The sequence below is a fragment of the Coloeus monedula genome (genome assembly GCF_965178545.1).
Source record: "Coloeus monedula genome assembly, chromosome: 5".
Lineage (NCBI taxonomy): Eukaryota > Metazoa > Chordata > Aves > Passeriformes > Corvidae > Coloeus > Coloeus monedula.
In genome coordinates this window covers 62,943,707-62,964,993 of record NC_138785.1, presented here as the reverse complement: position 1 = coordinate 62,964,993, position 21,287 = coordinate 62,943,707, and the positions used below count along the sequence as shown (strand labels likewise).

The 21,287-nt window shown below is 48.2% G+C and overlaps 1 protein-coding gene across 2 annotated transcripts in view; it reads left to right on the top strand.

Annotated features, from left to right (window-relative positions):
* Positions 1-2,880: 2,880 nt before the first annotated feature.
* Positions 2,881-21,287, top strand: part of CRMP1 (collapsin response mediator protein 1) — a gene marked incomplete at both ends in the record, with an annotated part of 49,191 nt that continues 30,784 nt past the window's right edge. The window contains 2 exons of one of the 2 annotated variants that reach the window (XM_082281288.1): positions 2,881-3,252; positions 19,673-19,761. In XM_082281288.1, the coding sequence (XP_082137414.1) occupies positions 2,881-3,252; positions 19,673-19,761 (461 nt within the window). Of the gene's footprint in view, positions 3,253-5,930; positions 5,970-19,672; positions 19,762-21,287 lie in introns of those variants that run through there. The other variant, XM_082281289.1, reaches the window with a different exon arrangement.

Here is a 21,287-nt window from a genome sequence, read left to right as displayed (position 1 = left end):
AAATCAAAACCAGACTCTGGTATTATTTTATGCTTATTTCTAATGAGAAAGTTTAATGCTATTTTCTAAAGCATTGATCTGACATATTCTCTGAGTCTTGTGATCTCCTTATGTATCAGAATAATATGAATCTCCTGGTTTAATATTTAAAAAATAGTATTATTCCTTTTTTTTATTTAAAAAACCCTGAGTGCTCTAGAAACTGGAGCAGTGTTATCTAACTAGATTCCAAGTGTAAACAGAGTCCATCTTTCTTAGCTTTATGGATGATAAATAAAAGATGCTCTGCATTTAGCAGATGTATGCACTGTGCAACATACTGGACCTACTAAGGGACCTTCAAAAGTTCTTATTCTGGAAGTTCAAATTAATCTCTTGATTGCAAAGAAATAACTCATAAAATGACTTGCAAAGACAGGCAGGTCACGCATCACACTCCATGTACCACCTGCATATTTCACTAACTGTCAGGGTTTGGTGTCCTGTGGAGGAAGAAATTGACTTTTTTTTTTTTTTTATGTGATCAATAAATCTCAATGTTACCATCAGGAACAAAAAAAAAAAAAATCAATATTTGCCCATACAAGAGACTTTAAGGAAGCAACAAAGCAATGTCCTACAAGCTATACTTATTTTTTTTCACATGCACCAGTGAAACCTCCATATGATATTCAAGTGTTAATGTGAAAATATGGTTTATTAAGTGAGCTGTGGAATCCTGGCCAATACATGCTCAGAAATGTCAGTTGACTAAAATCAGTGTGCTGATAACCATAATAAATGAAATTTTGACTAGCTTCCTAACTCCCCTGATGTGAACAACACCCATGGTGTTGAATGCACACACAGCATTCAAGATAGCAGGTCCCACTGCATTATAAATGCAGAAAAGAGTGATGTTCTCCTTGGATGCATTCTGGCATTGCTCAGGTATGTCACATCACTGCTTTTTCACATGGTTTGGGTCCATGGGTAGTTGTTAGTGAGAAGGAGAGTCACCTGGACTCGTTTCTGTTGAAATCCCAGGATCTCTCTCTTTAACCTCCCACTTTTCCTGATTTGCAATTAGTAACTTGCAATTTTTCTTGTGCTGGGACCACCAGGCATGCCTGTGGACCACAGGCAAGAGTGCTGTGTTGTTGGGCTTGTATTCAAACAGCACACTGTACATGAGCAGTAAACAGGCCTTGTGATTGATCCACTCCCTCAAATTTGCTTAGTCACGTAATCAATCTCAGACCAGTTCGTTGCAATATGTTATTTCAGAGCAACAGAAAATGTCCCTTATGTAACTACTGGCGTAGTCAAAGCCTGTGACAATTGCCAGAGATTGGCTGCATGTGCAGGAGAGGAGTGTCCAAGGACTTGGAATTCGGTGGATGATCTCAGGCACTGTAAGACAGGTAGTGCTGTAAAGATGGACTTTCTGAAGTGGGCTGTGCAGAGAGCTGAGGGGAGCACAGTCTCCACCCTTCCTGATCCTAGTTTTGGGAACTTGGATCCCTCACAGTGAAACGAAGCCCTGCATGGTTTGCCCCTTTTTGCCGAGGCCAAGCCAGGCAAGCACGGGCCCGAGCGGCCGGCCCGGGAGCCTCCCGGGGTGCTGAAGGGACAGCTCCGGGGGGCGAGCCGCGCTCCAGCCGCTCCGAGGGAGCTCCGCGGGGACACGCCCGGCTCCCCGCCTTCCGCGGGGCTCGGTGGGCCGGCTCGGCGGACACTCAGGGCGTGGGCCGCACACCCAGGCCCGCGGAGCCGGCTCCCCATCCCCGCTGGCGGCGGCACGATCACTTCCGTGTCAGGGCCGGCGCCCGCTGTCTGTAGCGCCCTGCCTGCACCCCGCTGCCCGCGCGGCGTGCGAAGAGGTCGGGCGCCCTGTCCGCGCCGCCGCAGCGGGGGAGCGGCAGCCGGGGGCGGCGGGGCGGAGCAGAGCCGCCACCACCCCCGCAGGCACCAGCTGCTGCGGCAGGGGCAGCGCCAGCCCCCTGCCCGGTGGCTGGGGCTGGCTCTGCTGCCTCCCACATTCTGGCCACCCCTCGCTCTTCTCCCCGCCGCTCCCCCTGCGGCCGCAGACCGGCCCCGAGCGACGCTGGCCCGTCCCCCGCCCGTACCGGGGGCTGCCGCGACCGCGCCCCCCGCCCCGCCCGGGCACCGCCGCAGCCTCTCCCGCGGAGGGGGCGGGGGCAATGTGAGTGAGCAAAGTGGGAGAAACTCCCTCCGGCTCGCCCGGGGGGGCTGGGGAGGTTCGGAGCTTTTCTTTTTTTCTCTCTCTCTTTTTCTTTTCGTTTCCCTTTTTTTTCCCAATCCCGAAGCCACGCAGCAGCAGGTGACCGGCGCCCGCCCGCCCGCAGAGCAGGACCCTGTTGGCACCGGCCGTGTGTGCATGCGGCGGGCTCCCTCCCTGCCTCCTCCCCCTGCCTCCCGCCCCCCGGATCATTCTATACCGGGGGAGCTGTTCACTGCGGTCCCCGCTCGGGGAATCGCTGCTGCTCTTCTCATTCGTCAGGGGCTTTCCAATCACCTGCCTCTGCCACCCTCTCCGCTCCGCTCTTTGTACTTTATTTTCACGTGCTCTTTACTAACACGGCTATTTTTAAATCCCGCTCGGATTTATTTCTCTCTCTTTCTTTCTTTCTCTCTTATTTTCCTTTTTTTTTCTTTTTTTTTTTTTTTCCTTCGGGGGGGGGGTGGGTGGGGGGAGGGAGGTTAACGTTTGCAGTTCCCTAAGGGAAAGATCCCACCAGCCAACCCAGCTCCGCCACTGCTGCATCCATCCATTCAATTTTATGGTCACTAACAGCCTATCCCGATAGTGGAAGGTGCAGAGAAGTGGGAGGCAGGGAGACAGTGAGAGACAGAGAGAGAGAGATCCGGACAGCGAGAATGGCCGAGAGAAAGAGGAACTGGAATAAAGAAGATGACCTGCCTGTGTATCTAGCTAGGCCGGGCACGACAGCCCAGACACCGCGACAGAAATACGGGGGAATGTTCGCCTCCGTGGAGGGGGCCTATGAGAACAAAACCATCGACTTCGACGCCTACAGCGTGGGGAAGAAGGGGTCCCGGACCCCGCGGAGCGGCAGCCGGCACGACATGCTGGACGGAGGGGACAACTACAGCGAGACCGCCAGCGACATCAGCGAGATCTCTGGCTCCGTCATCAGCTCCCCGGGAGACCGGGAAGACAAGACCCCGGGCGTGGAGATCAAATACCCCGTGGGGAAGGAGCTGCTGCAGGGCCAGGACAATGGACAGGTGAGCGGGGCCCGGGCAGGGGGGGAAGGAGCAGCCGCCCCCGCTCGCTGGGCGAGCCCAGCCGAGATTGCTGAGCCGAGCCGAGCCGAGCGTGCTGCGCCGTGCTGTGCTGTGCCACGCCGAGCCGTGCAGTGCCGCAGAGCCCCGCTCGCCCGCGCAGGGGGCTGGGGGCCGCCTTCGCGGGGGAGGTTCAGCACGGCAGGTCGGGGAGGCGCGGCCCCCTCCTCCCGGGCACGCTGATGCTCTGGGAAGAGCCCGGCTGGCCCCTAAACTACCTCACTTGGCAGAGCTTAGGGGGGGCGGGAGGGGGCGATCCCAGAAATCGTTTTCCTTCGTAAGTGATGGCGATGAGTTTTCTCCGTTTCCTTTCCTGCCCGTGCCGGTGGGCCGGAGGGCAGCTCGGGTCCCTCAGCGCCTCTCCGCCGCCCCGCGGAACAAAGCCGGGCCCGCGGCACTCCCGGGCTCGCCGGGGAAACTCCGCGGAGCTTGTCCCGGGCACAGCCCCAGGATCTGCCCCGGCCCGCTGCCCTGACTCTACCCCTGCTCCCAGCGGCTCCCTGTGCGCCTGCATTGTCTCCCCGGCAGGGAGCGCGGAAGGCGGGAGGATCAGCCGAAACCTCTGCCCCGGGTTCCCCTTCCCTGGGGTTGCAGCCTGGACACATATTGTAGGCTCAAGGAAGAAGTGAGGCGGTGGGGCTGGCCAGCCCCTGACGGCTGTGCATCTCCATCTTAGCCCTGTCGGTGGCATGCAGGCTGGAGGCAGACCCGGGGGGCTGGCTCTCCTGGGAACCCGGGCTGTCATTGATTTCCCCTTAGAAAGAAATGCGGCCCTGCAGTGATGCCTCTGCATGGATACACCCTGTCCCTTAGTACCCAGCCTGGAGCCTCTGTGGCTTGTCTGAACTCTGCTCTTTCCACAGGCTGAACGGAGAGTTTCCACTCTCTTCTCCCCCCTCTTCAATCTGAGCATGAATGGGGTGCTGGTTTGCTCTGGTGTGGGGATTGGGTGCAGGTGCTGCACGGCCTCCCGTGCAGCCCAGTGGGTGTCTGCTGTGGTGGGACATTGGAGTGAGCAGGCAGGGCTTGGTGGGACACTGTGCCTGGGATGCTGCTGCTTTCTCTGCAATGACCTCAGGGTTGCTTTCAGAGGCTGCCAGCTGCAGTGCAGTCTTCTCTTTTCTAGCTCACCTGAACTGAATTTTTTGGTCAGGACCCTGGGGCAGTGGGAGGGCACAGCACACCCCATCTTCTAGCACGTCCATGGTGCTGCCTCCCCATCTTCCCTGCTTCCTAGTTCAGCCTGGGACTCAGGGTAGTGAGCACACTGCACACTATTTCTCTGAACACCACTGTGCTTACTAAGTTGACCAAAGCAAGGTGGGGAGGAGGTTAGGGATAAAGATTTTGCCACTGGCTTAGGAAGGTGCACTGTAAGCAGCAGACGTGTGACCCCTGTGCAGTTGCATCTAGAGTTTTTTACAAGCTTCAAACAATGATTTCGGGGAAGATGTGTCAGGGATGTGGCCTGGGTGCTTCATGTTTTGTATCTATGTGTATTTCACAGGGGTGGGTGTGCTAAGAGCCCCAGAGTGTGTGTCCTTGGGGGGATTAACTTGGGCACAGCTTTGCAGTGCCTTTTACCCTTCCTGCAGTTCACAGAGTGTTAATCAAGTACCTTGGGTGGAGGGAGGCACACTGTCAGAGATTACACGGAAGGGTTTCAGCTAGCCACTTTACCTCTCCAGCAGCTGCTGGTACAGCATCTGCCTGGCCTGGCCTGGTTGTGTTATCCCCTGTGACCTCCCTGGGCACAGGACAGAGCAGGTGTGAGACAATGGGGCAATGACAGGGAGGGCAGAACAGGACAGTGCTGTTCGGGTCACAGCTGTTGGTGAGGACGGAGCAGGCAGTGCCATCAGGGACAGAGCCATGGGGACAGAGCCATGGGGACAGTGCCATGGGGAAAGAGCAGGAAGTGCCATGGAGACAAAGCAAGGCAATGCCATCAGGATCAGTGCCATGGGGACAGCGCAGGGCAGTGCATGGGGACAGCACAGAGCATTGCCATCAGGCTCCATGCCGTGGGGACAGCGCAGGCAGTGCCACTGCCATGTGTAGCACAGCAGGACCCACCGCCGGGGATTATATCCCCCGTCCCCACCCTGCGGCAAGCGATGCGTGGGATCCTGCCGGTGACCTCAGCGTGCGAGCGGGGCGGCGGCGGAGCTGGCGGGGCGGCGTTTCTCAGCGCCGGTACGGGAGGGAGGGAGGCTCCGGCTGGATTGATGGGCTGTGAAGGGGGGCCAGGCAGAGGGGTGGGGGACAGGAGGGAAGGAAACGCTTCCTGGGTTGCGCTGAGCGAATCCTGCTCCGACCTGCAGCCGGGAGGGCGCTGCTGCCGCCGCCGGCAGAGGCAGCGCTCGCCGACCCCCCGGGAGCCGCGTCCCTGTTTGATTGCAGCCGGAAAAAAAAAAAGGTGCCGGGTTTGCAGGGCTCGCCTTCCTCTGGGCGACGGAACTTCGCCCCCATTCCACCGCTCTGCCGGGTCGCCCCCGCCCCGCCCCATCACCCGACCGGGCTTCGCATTATTATTCCTCTCAGCACCGCCGGTGTTGTTCCGCTGGGCTCGGCTCGCTCCTCGGGTTCGTTGCGTGCTCCCGGCGCTAGGGAGAGCCGACATGTCTTACCAGGGCAAGAAGAGCATCCCCCACATAACGGTAAGCGGCCCCGGGCGCAGCGAGCGCTGCCCGCGCTCCTTTGTTCGCGGGGCGGGGAAGGGCGTGCGGCGGCAGCGCCGCGGCCGCGCAGTGCCCGGGGCCGGCGGGCAGCCCCCAGGCTGCGGGGCCGGGGCTCCCTGGGGCGGCCGGGTGCGGGCGCCGCCGCCCGTCCTCCTCCCGCTGGAGCTCTGGGCGCGGATTGATTTAATGTAATTTTATTTTAAAATTTTCATTATTATATTTTTATTTTATTTTTTATTGTGTTCTGCCTCCCCTTCCTCGCCCGCCGCCCAGCCGGGGCTCAGCGCTGTGTGCTCGCTTCAGGCCGGGGCGGGGAGGGGAGGGAGGGCCGGCGGGGGCTCGTCCTGGCGCTGCCGGGGCCGGGGCTGGGGGTACCGCCCTCCCGAGGAGCCGGGCCCGGGGAGGCTCGGCCGCCGGGCGAGGCAGAACAAAAGAGGGAGGGGACCACCGCAGCACAACGTGCCCCTGCCGCCGCCCCCCGCAGCGGGCTGGGGCAGCGCAGCCCTTGCGGGGCAGGGGCGGTGGGCCCGGGGGAGGCACAGGGTGCGGAGAAACGGGCGGTGGGCGAGCGTGGGCGTGGGGAGAAACGTGGAAAATCAAAGAGCGCCATGATGCCAGCACCAACACCTCTGCGCGCTATTAATACATCAGGCGTGGTGGGGATCAGAAGTCAAAGAGTTAATTATAACCATCTTCTTCCTATCGGTGCCTGTCTCCCGCTAGATGCTTTTGTACCCGAGCAGAGCTACAATAGAGTATGCTTTCCAAGCTAGAAAGAAAGGACCTGGGTCTTTTGATACAGTATATGTTTGCCCTTAATACACAGGATCTGGGGATACAGGGGCTGGGATAAAGAACAGGCAGAGCTGGCGGGTAGGGGTGTGGTGGGAGGAATCGCACCCGGAGCTTGCTCACACGGCAGAGGTTTTTCCCAGGACCGGTGCTGGTCTCCAGGTTGCTGCCTGCTTTTCTCTTGGGGGGCTGGATCAGTGGGTGATGGGTCACTGCTCCTGCGGCACCTGGGGCAGAGATGACTGGGGAAGCGGGGTGAGCTCCAAGATTGCTTGGGTTCGTGGAGCTTTCCCTGGAAAGATGGCACAGTGTGTCTCGGGGCAAGTTTCGGTAGCTGAAGAAGCGGGCTGCCTGGTGGGTGTGGCACCTTCCTGAGCAAACCTGGTGCTTAACGGCGTTAGTGGAGCCGGCGTTACAAAGCTTGTAAGCTCCTCGAGGTTTTCTCCATATTCAAGAAAACATCCTTCAGTCGAAGTATTTGATCAGGAGGGAAACAACCTCCTTCTAAAATCTGGGTTTTATGATACGAGAGTGCTGCATTTATGCAGGTTTCCGCTATCAACAGGCAGCAGTGCCTGGTGGCCAAGGGTGAACCTGCGTGCTGCAGTGGCTTTTTGGGTGATGGCTCTTCTTGCCTTGTTCCTCAATGCGTTGTGTGAATTGCAGTTACTCAGGGCATATCTGGACTGGCAGAGTCCCTGGTTACCTCTGAGTGAGTGTCAGGTGCTTTGTGCATGGCTCAATCTTCATTTGAAGCTGCAGTGTAACAGGTTCCTACTCATAGCTAGTTCTTTGCTCTCCAGTTTGGAGTAGAATGAGAAACTGGAAGAATTATGAGTCTTTGCCTTAGAATCAACAGTTTCTTTTAATTACATCACTTCTCACAAATTTTCTTCTCTGTTCTGGGGAGAGGATTGCTGGGAAAAAGAAAGCCCAAACCTCAGCCTTTTCTCTTTGAAATGGGATGTGCTGAAGCTTCTACAAATGAATATTCATTAACATTACTGTTGAGTTTTGTGACCAAATCAAAGGCATAAATTAACATTAGTGAAGTTGGCAGGGATCAGGGCTGGACTGTTGTTTTTTTTTTTTTTTTAACACTTCTGGCCATTCTTCTCCTCCAGCAAAAGCAAATCAGGCACTTTGTGTAAGACCTTGTATGCGCTGCTTGTGCTACAAGAACCCACAGGATCTATCTGTGTGTGGTAAATTAGATGTTTCATCCTGCCACTAAGGCAATACATTGTAGCTTCAAGTCTTCCGGGCTCTAAGGAAATGTGATAGCTCTGTAGAAGTATGCAACAACAGTGGTGATGAAATCATATAAAAATGTCATTTGTTATTGTTCTTAACATTTCCCCCCACTCACACGCCTGCTCTTTGGAGCTACACCATCTCCTGGATTCATTGGAGAAGTGAGAAACTGATTTCTGACAGTGTCCTGGGTGCTGATACTTAGCTGGGGATTTTCCAGTACCAAGCCTGTGTTCCTTGCATGTGGCCAGGAGCTGTCCTGAGCGCACAAAAATAACACCCAGCCACAGCATCCAGCCACAGGTGCTGCCAGCACCTGGCCAAAACTTTCCTCTGGGATTAGGTCTGCAGCATCAGGAATGGTAAAGGAAGAGGTAGTAGCTGGTTTCTGATCAGTGTGGAAGCAGATACCACTCTTGGGAAGACAACCCTGTGGTATCCTTTCTGGGTTACTGCTCTTGGTGCACATGGGCATAACTTCCTCCCTGTGCTTAGTCTGACTGTGCCTGCCCTCCTGACTCCTTCAGACAGCAGGGCCTGACTGATACTCCCTGCACCTCTTTTCCCCGAAGCAGCTTTATTCCTGCTTTCCTTTCTCCCACTGTTTGTGGCAAAGGCACTGTTGCAGACAGCCCCCTTTGGCACTGAGCATCTCCCTACTCTCATTTACCAATCTGCACATGTTTTTTTTATTTCATCTGCCTTTTTTTTTTTCTTTCCATTTCAGCTTGTGAAAATTCATGCTTCTTGCATTTTATCTCATTTGTGACTCTCCTGCTGCCCATTATGCATCTCATGCAGCATCCAGGCTTACTGTTATTAGTGGAGTACCAGCACTGCACCACTGTAAGGTGCCATTCAGTTGTGAGTCAGATTGGAGAAACTGGGCCCCTTTTGTAACTACTGTGGGAGGGGAAGGACCTCTGTATTTGAAGCACCAGACCAGTCTGGTGGTGTAAAATAGAAATGCATTGAACCAGTAAGTGTAAGCACTTCAGTCATGTCCTCTGCACTGTGTTGAAGTCCTTGGTGGGTAGGTCTCAATCCACTGGTTCAGGAGTGTTAGCTGGGGATGGAACAGTGTGTACATAATGTAAGGATGGCCAAGAGAGCAAGAGCACATTTCTCAGCCTGTGTAGTATGGACAGCCACCACATCCATTGCCGAGGTGTTTTTCTGCATGAGGTGGCAATCTTTTGTGCTTCGGTTGTGCAGGATGTTCTCATGCAGACCAGATTTTCCAGGATATACCCCCCAGCCCATTGCTTTTAACATCATTCTTACACTCCTCTTGTGCAGCATATTACAGGGAATCAGTGGAGAAAGAAATATGTGTTACAAAATTATTTTGGCTTCTGCGTTTTGGTAGTGGTCAGCAGTTTTCAAGCAAGGCCTGAGCTTAGATGAACTCAGAATTGCAGTTTAAAAAAGGCATGTGGCATGTAAAGTGCCTGTGACAGGACGTGTTTGTTCCAGCAGCAACTGCACCCATTAAAACATAATCTGTGTGAGCTCAGTGAAGAGGAGGTGTGAACACAATTCTACTGAGCAAAAGCAGAATAGCTAGTCACCCAAGCAAATGCAAGGAGGCATTTGGGAGAGGAAAATGGTGCCCGAATTCCTTGGGAAAAAAAGGGAATCATCTTTGTGGGAATGGTCCAAAGGTTGGCATATGAATGGGGGAAAGGCACTGCTGGTCCTGAATAGACAGACTGTAAGGCACAGAGAGACAGAGCTCAAAAATGTGGTGTTACAGAGGAAGGATCTCACTACTGAGCATAACAAGAAAAGAGAAGATCTGGCACAACATGAGGAAAAAAAAGCAGATGCAGAAAAATGGAGAGACTGAAGAAATGCAGAGGAGTGGACACAGAGAATAATTTTAGTTGTTACCTTTAGAATTAATATGAAGAGAGATGAGAAGTATGTAGGCTTCAATTGAAGATAACAGGATACTTTGAGGGAGAAAAAATACATTCATGTGGATCTGCACTGGTGTGACACACTGGTTCAAGATGGAAACTTTCTGTTTGTATGAACAAAGTGCTGGCATAATGTGTGGTGTTCTGGTGTGAAAGCTGCCAGCCAGTTCATTTTGGGCACCAGGGGGACACGTCCTAAAGGTGCAAGACATGATGAGTCCCTGGAATGGTGGGCCAAAGTCCTTGTCTAGGTTTGGATCTATTCCATGTCTCCCCTGATCATGTTTTTTTACCACTCACCTTTGTTTAACAGTGTGAAGCTACACCTGGATTGCTCTGTCACTTGCCAAAAGTGTTTGAAAAGCCTGCTGGGTGCTAGGCATGGGAACGCTGCCTCATGTTATTACTCTGTTCTGGTGCAAGATTTTGGCTGATTTAGACAGTGCTTTTTGTCCTGCTTTAAAACACCAAAGCCTTGGACTTCTGTATGCCTTCATACTCTTGAACATTTGCTTAAGCCTCAAAATTACTTGTTCCCATGTGTGTCTTTTTAACAGACTTGCTCCCTCTCAGTTTACTTATCTGTCAATGAACATATGTGTAGTGAATTCACATTGTGTAGTGGACTGGACTTCAGCCTGGCAGCTCTGGAGATGCTTGAGCTGCTTCAGTATAAGGTTTTGGATTTCCAACCACCATCTCCATGATTCCGTGACACATCTTTTCCTTTCTTTTTTCTATAGGAAAAGAAGTGGCCACAGTGTTCAAGCCAGTTCCATATGGTGACTTAAATTACATTCAGAGTAGGTCCCTCTGGGGACATTTCTATGGAGACTGAAACCTTTGGCAGAGGGACAGAAAGAAGGTTTTGGGGCAGTGATTCCTTTAACTGCCACAGCAAGTTCATCAGTCAGTGCCCACAGCAGGGCATCAGCATTTTCATCATCATAGCTGGTGCCACCCCAGGGAACCGAGCTGTGTTTTGCTGGAAGCTGGGCAGGTTTGGAAAGGGGACAGTGGCTGTCTGGGAAGACATCTGGTGCAGTGAGGTGGTTATCTGAATCTTCCTACAAGTGCTGAGAGCAACCACTGCCAATGAACCACTTTTCTGATGAGAGATCAGGATCTGTTGTCTGCTTTGCTGCCATTTCTTTTAGAAACAAGAATTATTTAAGTGGTAAAAGCGTGAAACTTCTGTTTTCCTTTGCAGGACGCAGGAGAACCCACTGGCTTGTGAAGCACTTGGGAGGTAGTTCAGATAAACTTGGTTTTTGTACACATGAGAGAGATAAATGCTTTTGTATGTGTGAGAAAGAAGGAATAGAGATGAGCAGCAGAATAATTTGCAGGATTCTAATCTTGCTACATGTAAAGATGACAGCCTTGTCCCCTGAAGCAGAGATGCTTTGGGATTATGTTTGCTTGTCACAAGACAAAAGTTTTCATCTGTAGTACATGTCCTAATGAGTCTTAAGGTGTCAGCTATTGTTTATGAATAATTGTCCCTGCTGATTTCAGTGAAGTCTACGCTCAGTGTAAAATCTCCTGTGTGTAATAGTGAGGACCCAAGTAGGTGCAGGTGGCTGGCTAAAGCAGTAGGCAGTGCTCAGAGCTGTGGAAATGGAGCCAGGGCTGATACCATGGGAGGTGAGGCAGCAAGCATCACCACTTGCTCTCACTGGCAGAAAAAAGCAGGTATTGAGGCAACATGACAGCACAAAGTGTCTGAGTGCAAACAATGTGCATTGTATCCACTGCATTTAGTTGGTCATGAATTATCATTGCTAACATCATATTAAAGGCATTTTCTACTATTCTGTTTCCCTTACATCCACCTCCTCCGTCAGAGAAGGGATTCCATATGGTCTTAGTTGGATTTTGACTGTGATTGGTGCCAAGACAAATATGTCCCAGTAACCTGATGCAGGTTTCTGACTAGAACTTAGATAAAACACATCTTCAGTTCAGTGGCACAGAGAAGCCAGCCGTGCTGTAAATGACTGTTATTTTCTTCCCAAGTTTAAGCTTTCCTGTGAATGGCTTCCTGGGATTTTGAGATCCTCTCTAATTGGTGTAACCTGTGTGTAACCTGAGGGATGGGTATAGCAACATATGATGCAATGGTTTCAACCCTCCAGCCCCTACTTAGGTGAAACCCCTGCTGATGTCAATGAATATTGTCATCAATAAGATGTTTGTTGTGCTTCCCTTCTAAAAGCAAAGCAAAGATGACATTTACAGTGAAGAAATCCCCATGGAGTAGGTAGCTGTAGGAGCAGCCCTTTTAGAGTGGGTGATTAAGCAATGAAACTGCCAGCTGAATGGGAAGCCAGGTCTCAAAAGGGGAAACAAAAGAATATCAGATCTTTTAAATGAATAAAGATGAATGAATACATTGGCTATGGACCAAGATACAGCATTATTACAATCAACATAATCCTTCCTAAATTAATTGCCATATACTTGAGTGCATCTGTTAAGACAAGAACCTTAAAAGCCAGATTCTCCATTAGTGGCCATCGGAAATGATACCTCAAGGATGGAGTATTTTACAAGGAATTCCCAGAGTTGATTCAGGGTTCACCTTAACTAAAAGCCACTTCCTATGGAGGGTAATCTAGACCTGAAATTCAAAAGGAGGGATACTGCTGATTAAAAGCAGATCTTCTATAAGCAGACAGTACTTCATGAAATCCCATTTACAGCTCTTTGATCCTTATGAAAGGATTTTAAGCAAACATTCCTCTTGGGAAGGATATCTTCCTTCTTTTGCCATTAAGTTTAAAATTGTTCCTTATTTGTAAGTACTTTGCTAAAAGCGAGGTAATTTAACTGTGTTGTATCACAGCTGGGTCTGAATCTGACCAGCTCTGACAAAAGACAGCCAAATATATCCACATACACAAAAAAAGTAAATCTCTTGTATATTGTGGGAAATTAAGTGTGCAAGAAGGAATTATTGGAAGCACAGAGGAGCTCTGAATGTCTCCTTCCACTGTTTGCCAGTGGGTCTTCAGCCTTTGAGAAACAGCTTCCTTGCAAATAGCCTTCTTTTGGAGACTTAGATAATCAAGGAGAACAGAAATACCAGCCTGTGTTTCTTGTACCTTCCCTCTAAACTGAATTCTGTGTCTTTTGTGAGTCTCAGTGGACTTTTTAAAGCCTTAGTAATAAAGAATTCTGCCTCTCAAATGCTAAAAAAGTAATGTCTTGGCTGCAAGTATGATAACATATCTTAATGCCTTTTTATATGTCTTGCACTTGATCTGATGTCTTTTAAACCACATGCCTTTATAGACAGAGAGCTTAAATGCAGGTGGATTTGGAATGTAAACTGTTTTCAAATGGCTATTTAACATAAAATCCTTAGTCATCTTCAGGGCTCTCGACTAATCTGGGTTTTAGAGAAAACAGCCATTGTTGCTTTGGAGATGTAAGGACAATGTTATATTCTAGTAAGTCCTTACAATTACACTGAGGGTGAAATCACTGCTGAGTGTTTTCTCATCCTCTAGGCCTGGAAAATCTGGGTTTGAGTGTTGCAAAGACATTTTTGGTTGGCAAAAGCTGCAATGCAGCAATTGTAAGGTCCAAACCAAGAATGAAGCAGCACTTAGATCTGTATGCTGGGTATGTTATCGGAACTTAATTGTATATAAATTGTAAAGCAAACTGTAAGTAGTTAAAAATATATGGTTTACTTGGTTTAGAGATGAAGATGTAATAGGTAGACATTCCATTTGTGGAAGAAAAGCAAGAACGTAATAGCATATATTGGAATTGCAGTCTTTACAGATGCTGCTACTTGATGAAAACACTACTACTGGAATCTCTTGGAATCTTTTTATATGGCTAGAATACATAGTGGAAAATTCTTTTTTTTTTTTTTTTCCCAACTCCATCTTATATCACAGAGGTGCAGTTTTCTCTGACAGGCTCCTGCAGGTGCAATGCATAGGTGTCGATACTGTAGAGAAGTGTGTGGTTTGTATAACTTGTGCTGCATTGTATTTTGACATGCTGCACCAATTTGGAGTAATGTTTAGTAAATCTTATGGCAGTTTTATTTTTTCTGTTACTGTGTTTTTTAGGAGTCCCAAGAAGCAGATTTGAGAACTCCATGTCTAAAAACTATTTGAATTTTGTTGTGTATTTTTAGATACCTCTGGCACTGAGGGGGAGTGGGTGAATGGAAAAAGGCTAATTTTAAATTTCTTTGCAACTGTTCCTGCTCTAACATTTGGTTTGTAGTTCCGAATAATCCAGAGCAAAGCGATTTTCCACCCAAGGGAATTTGGTTTCAGTTGCACTTGCGCGGAGCCCGGTGAAGCATTGGGGACCATGACAGGACTCAGGCTCGTGGTCCTGAAGGTTGGTCAGATGCTGCTTCTCTCTGCTGGCCTTTTGCCATTGGTGTGCATGAAAATGTGGACATGCTTCACAAGAGCTGAGCCAAGCTGATTCAAACCCCAGCAAAACAGGCAGTTTGTACAAAGTGTGCCAGTCACCAGCTTACAGATGTTTCGTGTTGCTCTTGCTGTAGTGAAACAATAGTTGTGAGGGAGCGACAGCCACCGCCTCCAGTCTGAGCAGCCAGCCTCTCCTCCTGCAGCAAACGAGCTGAGTTTGTGGCATCTCCTTCTGCTGCCGTGAAAATTGCTGTCATGTCACAGACTAAGCTCTGCAGCTTTGCTGCCAGGTTAAGCAGGAGAAGCTAGACTGTGATTAGGAAAAGATCCCCAGGAAAGCAGTGTGCAGGGTTTGAAGGTGAAGGGCTGGGAGCAGTAGGAATGGCTGTATCATACTCAGCAGTAGGCTGAGCCAGGAGGTGCCAGAGTGCCTGTAAAATGGAGCTGCAGGGGAGACAGGAGATATGCATCGTGGCTGTGCCGATGCTGTGTCATGGCCAGGCACAGAACTCAGAGACAAACAGCATTGCAGCAATGCAGTTGCATCATTGCAATAGTGATGGGTGGAGAAGAAACACCTTGGCTCCCACACCCTGCAGTGACCATGGATTTACAGTGTGCTTTCTGCATCTTCCATGTCAATGAGAGCAGGGTTTTTTACCCCTTGCATCTTGGCACCTCATGAACTGTTCAATATAATACTCCCTCTCTGTTTTGCCATGTTCCTGCTGTCTGTCCTTGGCAGCTTGGAGGGAGGAGGGGGTCCCAGCAGCTTCTTTTGGCTTGCATTGGGAAGAGGTGGGCTGGCAGCTTCTTGTGCCAGGCAATGCACTGAAGGCTTGGTATGGAGCCCTTGGAGCTCAGCAGGCAGGGCACCAGTGCCTGAGACACCTGTCAGCTGAACAGAAAAGTGGCAGCCACCCTAGAAAGACTGACAGTATTGTCACCTCCTGAGCTGAGTGATGAGCTCCTTGCTGTTTGCATTGTGAGAGCGCCCGAGGGTCAGTGACTGGGTGAGGGTGCCTCTGGGAGCTGGGCAGAGACAGTGTTCTTCCTAGTGGGGATTACAGCTGAGAAGGAGAAATACAGGCCAGCACTGCCGGGATTAGTTCAGGAGCTTCAGGTCACTCCTCCCTTCCCTCACTGCTTTCCCCAGGGCACTGCAGAGTGTGTCTCTCCTCCAGCCTGGAACAGGGACAAGAGGACTCTGGTCCTGGACCTTTGTCACTTGGTAAGAAAACTGCAAGCAGTCTGCCTGACATCATGCCCCTGGTGAATAATAAATGTCCCCTGGTCACGCACAGCCTTCTGCATAGCCGAGGAAGCTAACCTACTTCACAGAGCCTGTGTGTGCCCAGACTTCTGTCCAAGATTTCACTGCAGCAAATACCAGTGATCTAAACCAGTGCAGGATCCCCCAGGCGCCAGTAGCGGAGTGGCAGCGTCCCTCTGCCTTCAGGCTGGGGCTGTCCCTGTTCCTGAAGCCTGTGCTTAGACTGTAGCAGGGAATGAATACTCCATGTGGACCAACCATTTGTATGAAAGTTTATTTCATGAAGAATACATCAAATTGCTTGTCAATATTAACCTATGCCTCCTTTCTAGTAATTTATTTTTGTGTAATTTTTCCAGCCTGTTCATGGAAGTGCATCTCTGTGGTCAATGCACACAGGCATTGGGTACTGCTGCTTTGGCTAAGGGCAAGCCAGCCCTGGTCTGGAGCAGGGTGTTTGAGGCAGTGCTGGTTTCCTTGGGCGCAGTGTGCTGCTGAGGTGTCCACAGGGCACCCAAACCTCACCTGGGCTGCTTGTGCCCACTGGCACCATCTGTGTCAAGGTGCTCTGCTTTGCAGCAATCTGTAATGTGTCCTACACTTAACAGATCAAGCTGGTTGGGAGATGTTCCAACAAAACTCTTTTTCTTCTGAATTTGCTCATTTGCTGGAATGAAAATGTGTTAGAGATGTTTCCACATCTCTCAGATTCTGATGAAAGCTGGGCAAGGCTCCACAGCACTGTCCTCAATGGCTTGGCAGTCTACCTGGGGATGTGTGGTTTTTTGGCAGCCTAATCTTCCATGACTTCTTATATCCAGGTGGGGGAACCTTAGCCTCAGGTGCAGAACTGCTCTTGCAACAATTCTGAATTGTTTGTATTTTCTTCTGAGGTGTAAAGAATTAAAATTTTGGAAGTCTCCGTGAAGTGCAGGTTTTATTCACCACCAGAATTTCTTACACCGTCCAAAATTCTGAACAAGGCAAGACTTTGTAGCTAAATGTTCAGTAATCCTTTACAGACTGAGGCTTAATTTAATGGCTGACTCCATATTGAGTGTTTTCTTAAGACTGCATTTGTATCTTTTTTAGATTAGCTTATTCTAATACCTAATTTTTTTACTTAAATGTGTATATCTATATGTAAAAACGTATAAAATCCTTACGTCTACAGTTATTTTTCTGGACCCGTGCTTCATCTTTATTTTAGTCTGTCTTATTTTCCTTGCCTGTTACATTTGTTTCTACTTATTATGCATCTTCTCCTGTTTTAAAAGAAGTAAATAGTAGAACTTTTTGATGAGGGTGCAGATTTTTTGACGCGTTTGCAGTGACAGATGCAGTGCTCTGGGAACACCGCCTGCCTGTATCAGTAAGCTCATGCCTCTTGTAATTGGACAGTATTAATGTTTAGGAAGGCAATTGAATGAGCTTAAAAAGAGCTCACAAGATGGTGGTCCCCGCAGGTCAGCAGGCAGCTTAGTAAATCATCATAGTGAGGAGGTGCAACTGCCAGCACATGGCAAAATAACATTACTATTCTGGATGCTGATTCACAAGTCGTGCTGCTGTTACAAGTGACAGTAGAGAGGCTGGGAAGAAAAGAGGGAGCCTGCTCTGGCAAATTCCAGATGGAGGACTTGCATTGATCTCCATTCTCTAATGAGAGGGTAACAATGTCTGAGGCAGGTCCTGGGGACATATGTCATCATAGTTCTGTGCCTTGGTTCCCCCCCAGGTCGTGTTGTTGCTGTAGCATGTGGAGAAAAGCCTCAGACCTGCTGTGTGCATACTCTTTTGTTGTGCACTGTTTTTAAAATGTGTTTTTCCCCTCTCTTTCTCCCTTAAAAATGTCTGTTTCTCCCTTTTTCCTTTTTCTAGAGTGATAAAAAAAGCTATAAAGGCTTTGAACCTGCAAAATTGTTCAAATACAAGCTAAAAAGTAAATATGCAGTGTATAACAGAGGTTACATTGTAACAATCCTATCTCTGCCTTAGCGCTTTTTAATGAATACATTTTTAGAACTTTATTGTTTTTGTTGTCCTGGGTTTATAGATTAAGAAATGTATCAACTTGTTTGTTTTCTAAACTGGGAACTCGGGACATTCATAGTCTATATGCCTGAGTCATCCTGTAATTAAACCAGGAACTGAATCAGGACTGAGGAGTATAAAATATGGACAAACTGGAGATTCTGAGTTATTGTCTGGTGAGCCAAGGAAATAATTTATAATAAATGGCCTTTTTATGTACGAATGGGAAAAAATGGTTTTGACTGCTTTAAGAGTTTTCCAGCATTCACAGTCACTTGGAAAAATTATTTCCCAAAGTATTATGTACTTGTCATGGTTTAACCCCAGCTGGCAACTCAGCCTCACACAACCGCTTGCTCAATTCTCCCCCACCCCACCCCACTGTGGGATGGGGGAGAGAATTAGAAGGGTGAAAGTGGAAAACCTCGTGGGTTGAGATGAAAACAATTTGGTAATGGAAATAGAGTAATCATAATAATAGTAATGATAATAATGCAATTATTGTTATTAAGGAAAATATTGAGGAAAATTAAAAAGAGAGATTAATAAAATCCAAGAAGGACCAGTGATGCACAATACAGTTGCTCACCACCAACCTATTGATGCCCAGCCAGTCCCCAGGCAGTGCTGCCCCCATCAACCTCCCCCTGAGTTTTATTGCTGAGCATGATGCCATATGGTGTGGAATATCCCTTGGGTCAGTTGGGGTCAGCTGTCCCAGCTACCCCCCTCCCAATTCCTTGTGCTCACCCAGCCTCTTTACTAGTGGTGAGCAGAAAAGACATTCACTCTCTAAGCCCTGCTCAGCAATAGCTAAAACATCCTTGTGTTATCAGCACTGTTTCCAGCACAAATCCAAAACAGCCCCATACAAGTTACTGTGAGGAAGATTAACTACCCCAGCTAAATCCAGAAGAGCACTGAAGTTATAAACTTGCCCTGTCTTTGGGCAGGTGGTAGAGTGCTGGCATTTCCAGTATGACTTCTTCAATGAGAGAGTTTAAATACTGGTTCTCAGGAATATGCCCTGGTAAAATTTGCTTTCTATAAAATGTAGTTTTTGAGAAAAGAATGTAACCACTTGAATAGAGAAAAATATAAACAGACAATTGTTGTGAACAGTTGCAGACTTGGTATTTTGAGCAATCCTTGGGAAAAAAAAAATGTTTGCTTCCTGGCACTTTAGAAAATACAAGGAGGTGGTGGCTCTCTGTGCTGTTTGTGTGGTATTTCAGGTGAACCAAACTTTGGAGGCTGCCTGCTGTTCTCATTCATGGAGTGACTGAGATATGGCACAGGGTGTCTCAGCACAGAGTGCCCGAATTCATGAACAGCCTTTGACCTGCAGAAATCACAAATTGATTATAATTAATTCTTCATGCCCACTAGAAACTCCACATTCAGCTGTGGGTCCGTAACGCAGCACAGCAGACACGAGCTGTGGGCCACGTCCCTTAGCTGCTGCGTGGGAGCAGCCTAGTAGTTGTCCCTGCTGAGCCAATGTTTTTAAAGGAGCTTCCCTGGTCAGGAATTTCTACGTGGCAGGGCTAAGTGGCCTCTTACAACCTTGTCTCTTCTAATTCCAAGCTTTGTTACTTTTCCAGAGGTGCCAGGAGTGCCAGTTGAGCTCAGCTTGGCCATTGCAGTGTTGGGCAATTTCTTCTGGGGGTTCTTTTTCCCTTTTGGCCTTTGTGCAATGAGGTGGTAAAAGGGGGATATACTGACATTTTAAGTGCTTCTATGTGCAGTGACTTCTGCTTTGAGCAAAACAAACTGTGATGACCATGAGGTCTCATGTTCCAAAAGTCAGAAATAAAGTCAGTGAAACTATGGTTTTCCTCTCCACTGTCCCTGTACCCACATAAACCCATCTTTATATAGGGTAGAGTTTGATATTAATGGCTTTCTTTATGATTTGAGCATATTTAGTATCAGAAATACATTATTATGTTTATTTATTTCAACAAACCCACATTTGTTCCCTTTTTTTCCCTCCAGAGTGACCGTCTGCTCATTAAAGGTGGAAGAATTATCAATGATGACCATTCCTTCTATGCAGACCTATACCTTGAAGATGGACTTATAAAGTTGGTTTTATAAAATACTGCTTTTTTTGCATGCTTGTTAACTTAGACTACTGTGATTTCTTGATAGTGCTGACCTGAAATCTTTTGTGAACAGAATCTGTTACCTCTAAATGTCAGGCTGTAGTAGAGGAGTGTTTAATTATTAAATTCTGCCATTTTATCTTCACTAAGATTAGATAAGTAGAAAATTTCTTTGCTCTGAATTGAAGATATTTGCTTTTCAAACAGTTCAATCATAGTTTCTTCTGAAATATTTAAGGTAAGTAGGGTCTCTCAAGAAAAGAGGTAATGATAAGGACAGTGGAAATCTTTTGAGACCATGAACGGTGGAAGGTTCTCTACACCTTTTTTCCCCATACCTAGTCAGTGCAATGACAGCCACGCTTTTAAGGATTGCAGGGCACAGAAACCTGAAATATGCCCGATGTTGCATGGTGCAAATGAGGACCTGCTGCTTCTCAGTTGCCTGTTGGTTAATGCTGAAGCACAGCACATTCTGTTCCTGTGGTTGTTATGCGTTGTTCATGTGTCCCTTTTCTCTATTACAAAAGGTAAATGATCTTAAATTGTCGCATAATTAGAAACTCCTGATTTACCAGGCTATAAAATGCAGGAGCTGAGAGAGTATTTGTTAGGTGAAGAACTTGAAGTATGTGTTACTGATGGCCTGGGAAACTGTAACAGAGATGTCCATGTGCTCTGCTGGTCCTACCTTGGCTTAGTGGAGATGAGGGTCTCTAAGGTTTGTAAAGTTACGTAGTGTGTATGAGCACTCTGATGTACACAAGGATCAAAGCCTTTTTCATGATTGCTAAACATTTTCACTAGTGACCTAAGAAGCTTGGTCTCCAGAGGCTACAATTTGATGCACAGAAATATAATTATGGTTATCTGGTAAATAATTAATTGCCTACTTGTTTTCAGAGCTCCTTAAGAATATGCCATCAGATTAAAAGTCTGATTCTTTATATATCCGTGACTACTTATGTTATTATGATTCAGGTTATTATAATAGAAACAAATATGAACACTTTCATCCATGGACTATGCAGTTTTCTTTTTAATCCTTCACTCTGCCTTTCCATTTCTAGTGTCACTTGCATTGCAGAAGTGGCAAAAGTGGAGAGGACACAAAATTTTGAATATGTATCTATTTTTAAAGCAACAGTTAACCAAGTTGTGATCTCTTTGGTGGGTATTTTTGTTGAGTTTTTCTGTGTTTTTGTTAGTTCAGATGCAAATCTCCTTTTAACACTTGTAAGCATCAAAACTATTTAAACAACTAAAAGCATGAGAGGATGAGAGCCTGAAACTGCTGTGAATTTTTGACTTCTATTCCAGAAATGCAATGGTAGTTAATACGCAGGTTAGCAATGCCAAGCTTTCACCTGCCCTTGTTAAGTACATAGAGTCTCTCTGAAATCCATGTGTGGATCCATACCTCCAGGAAGTATCTCAGCTGCCCAGTAATTTGTGAGGGCAGCCTGCTCTGAGATGGGGTTGGGTCCTCACTGTGTTCAGCTGAT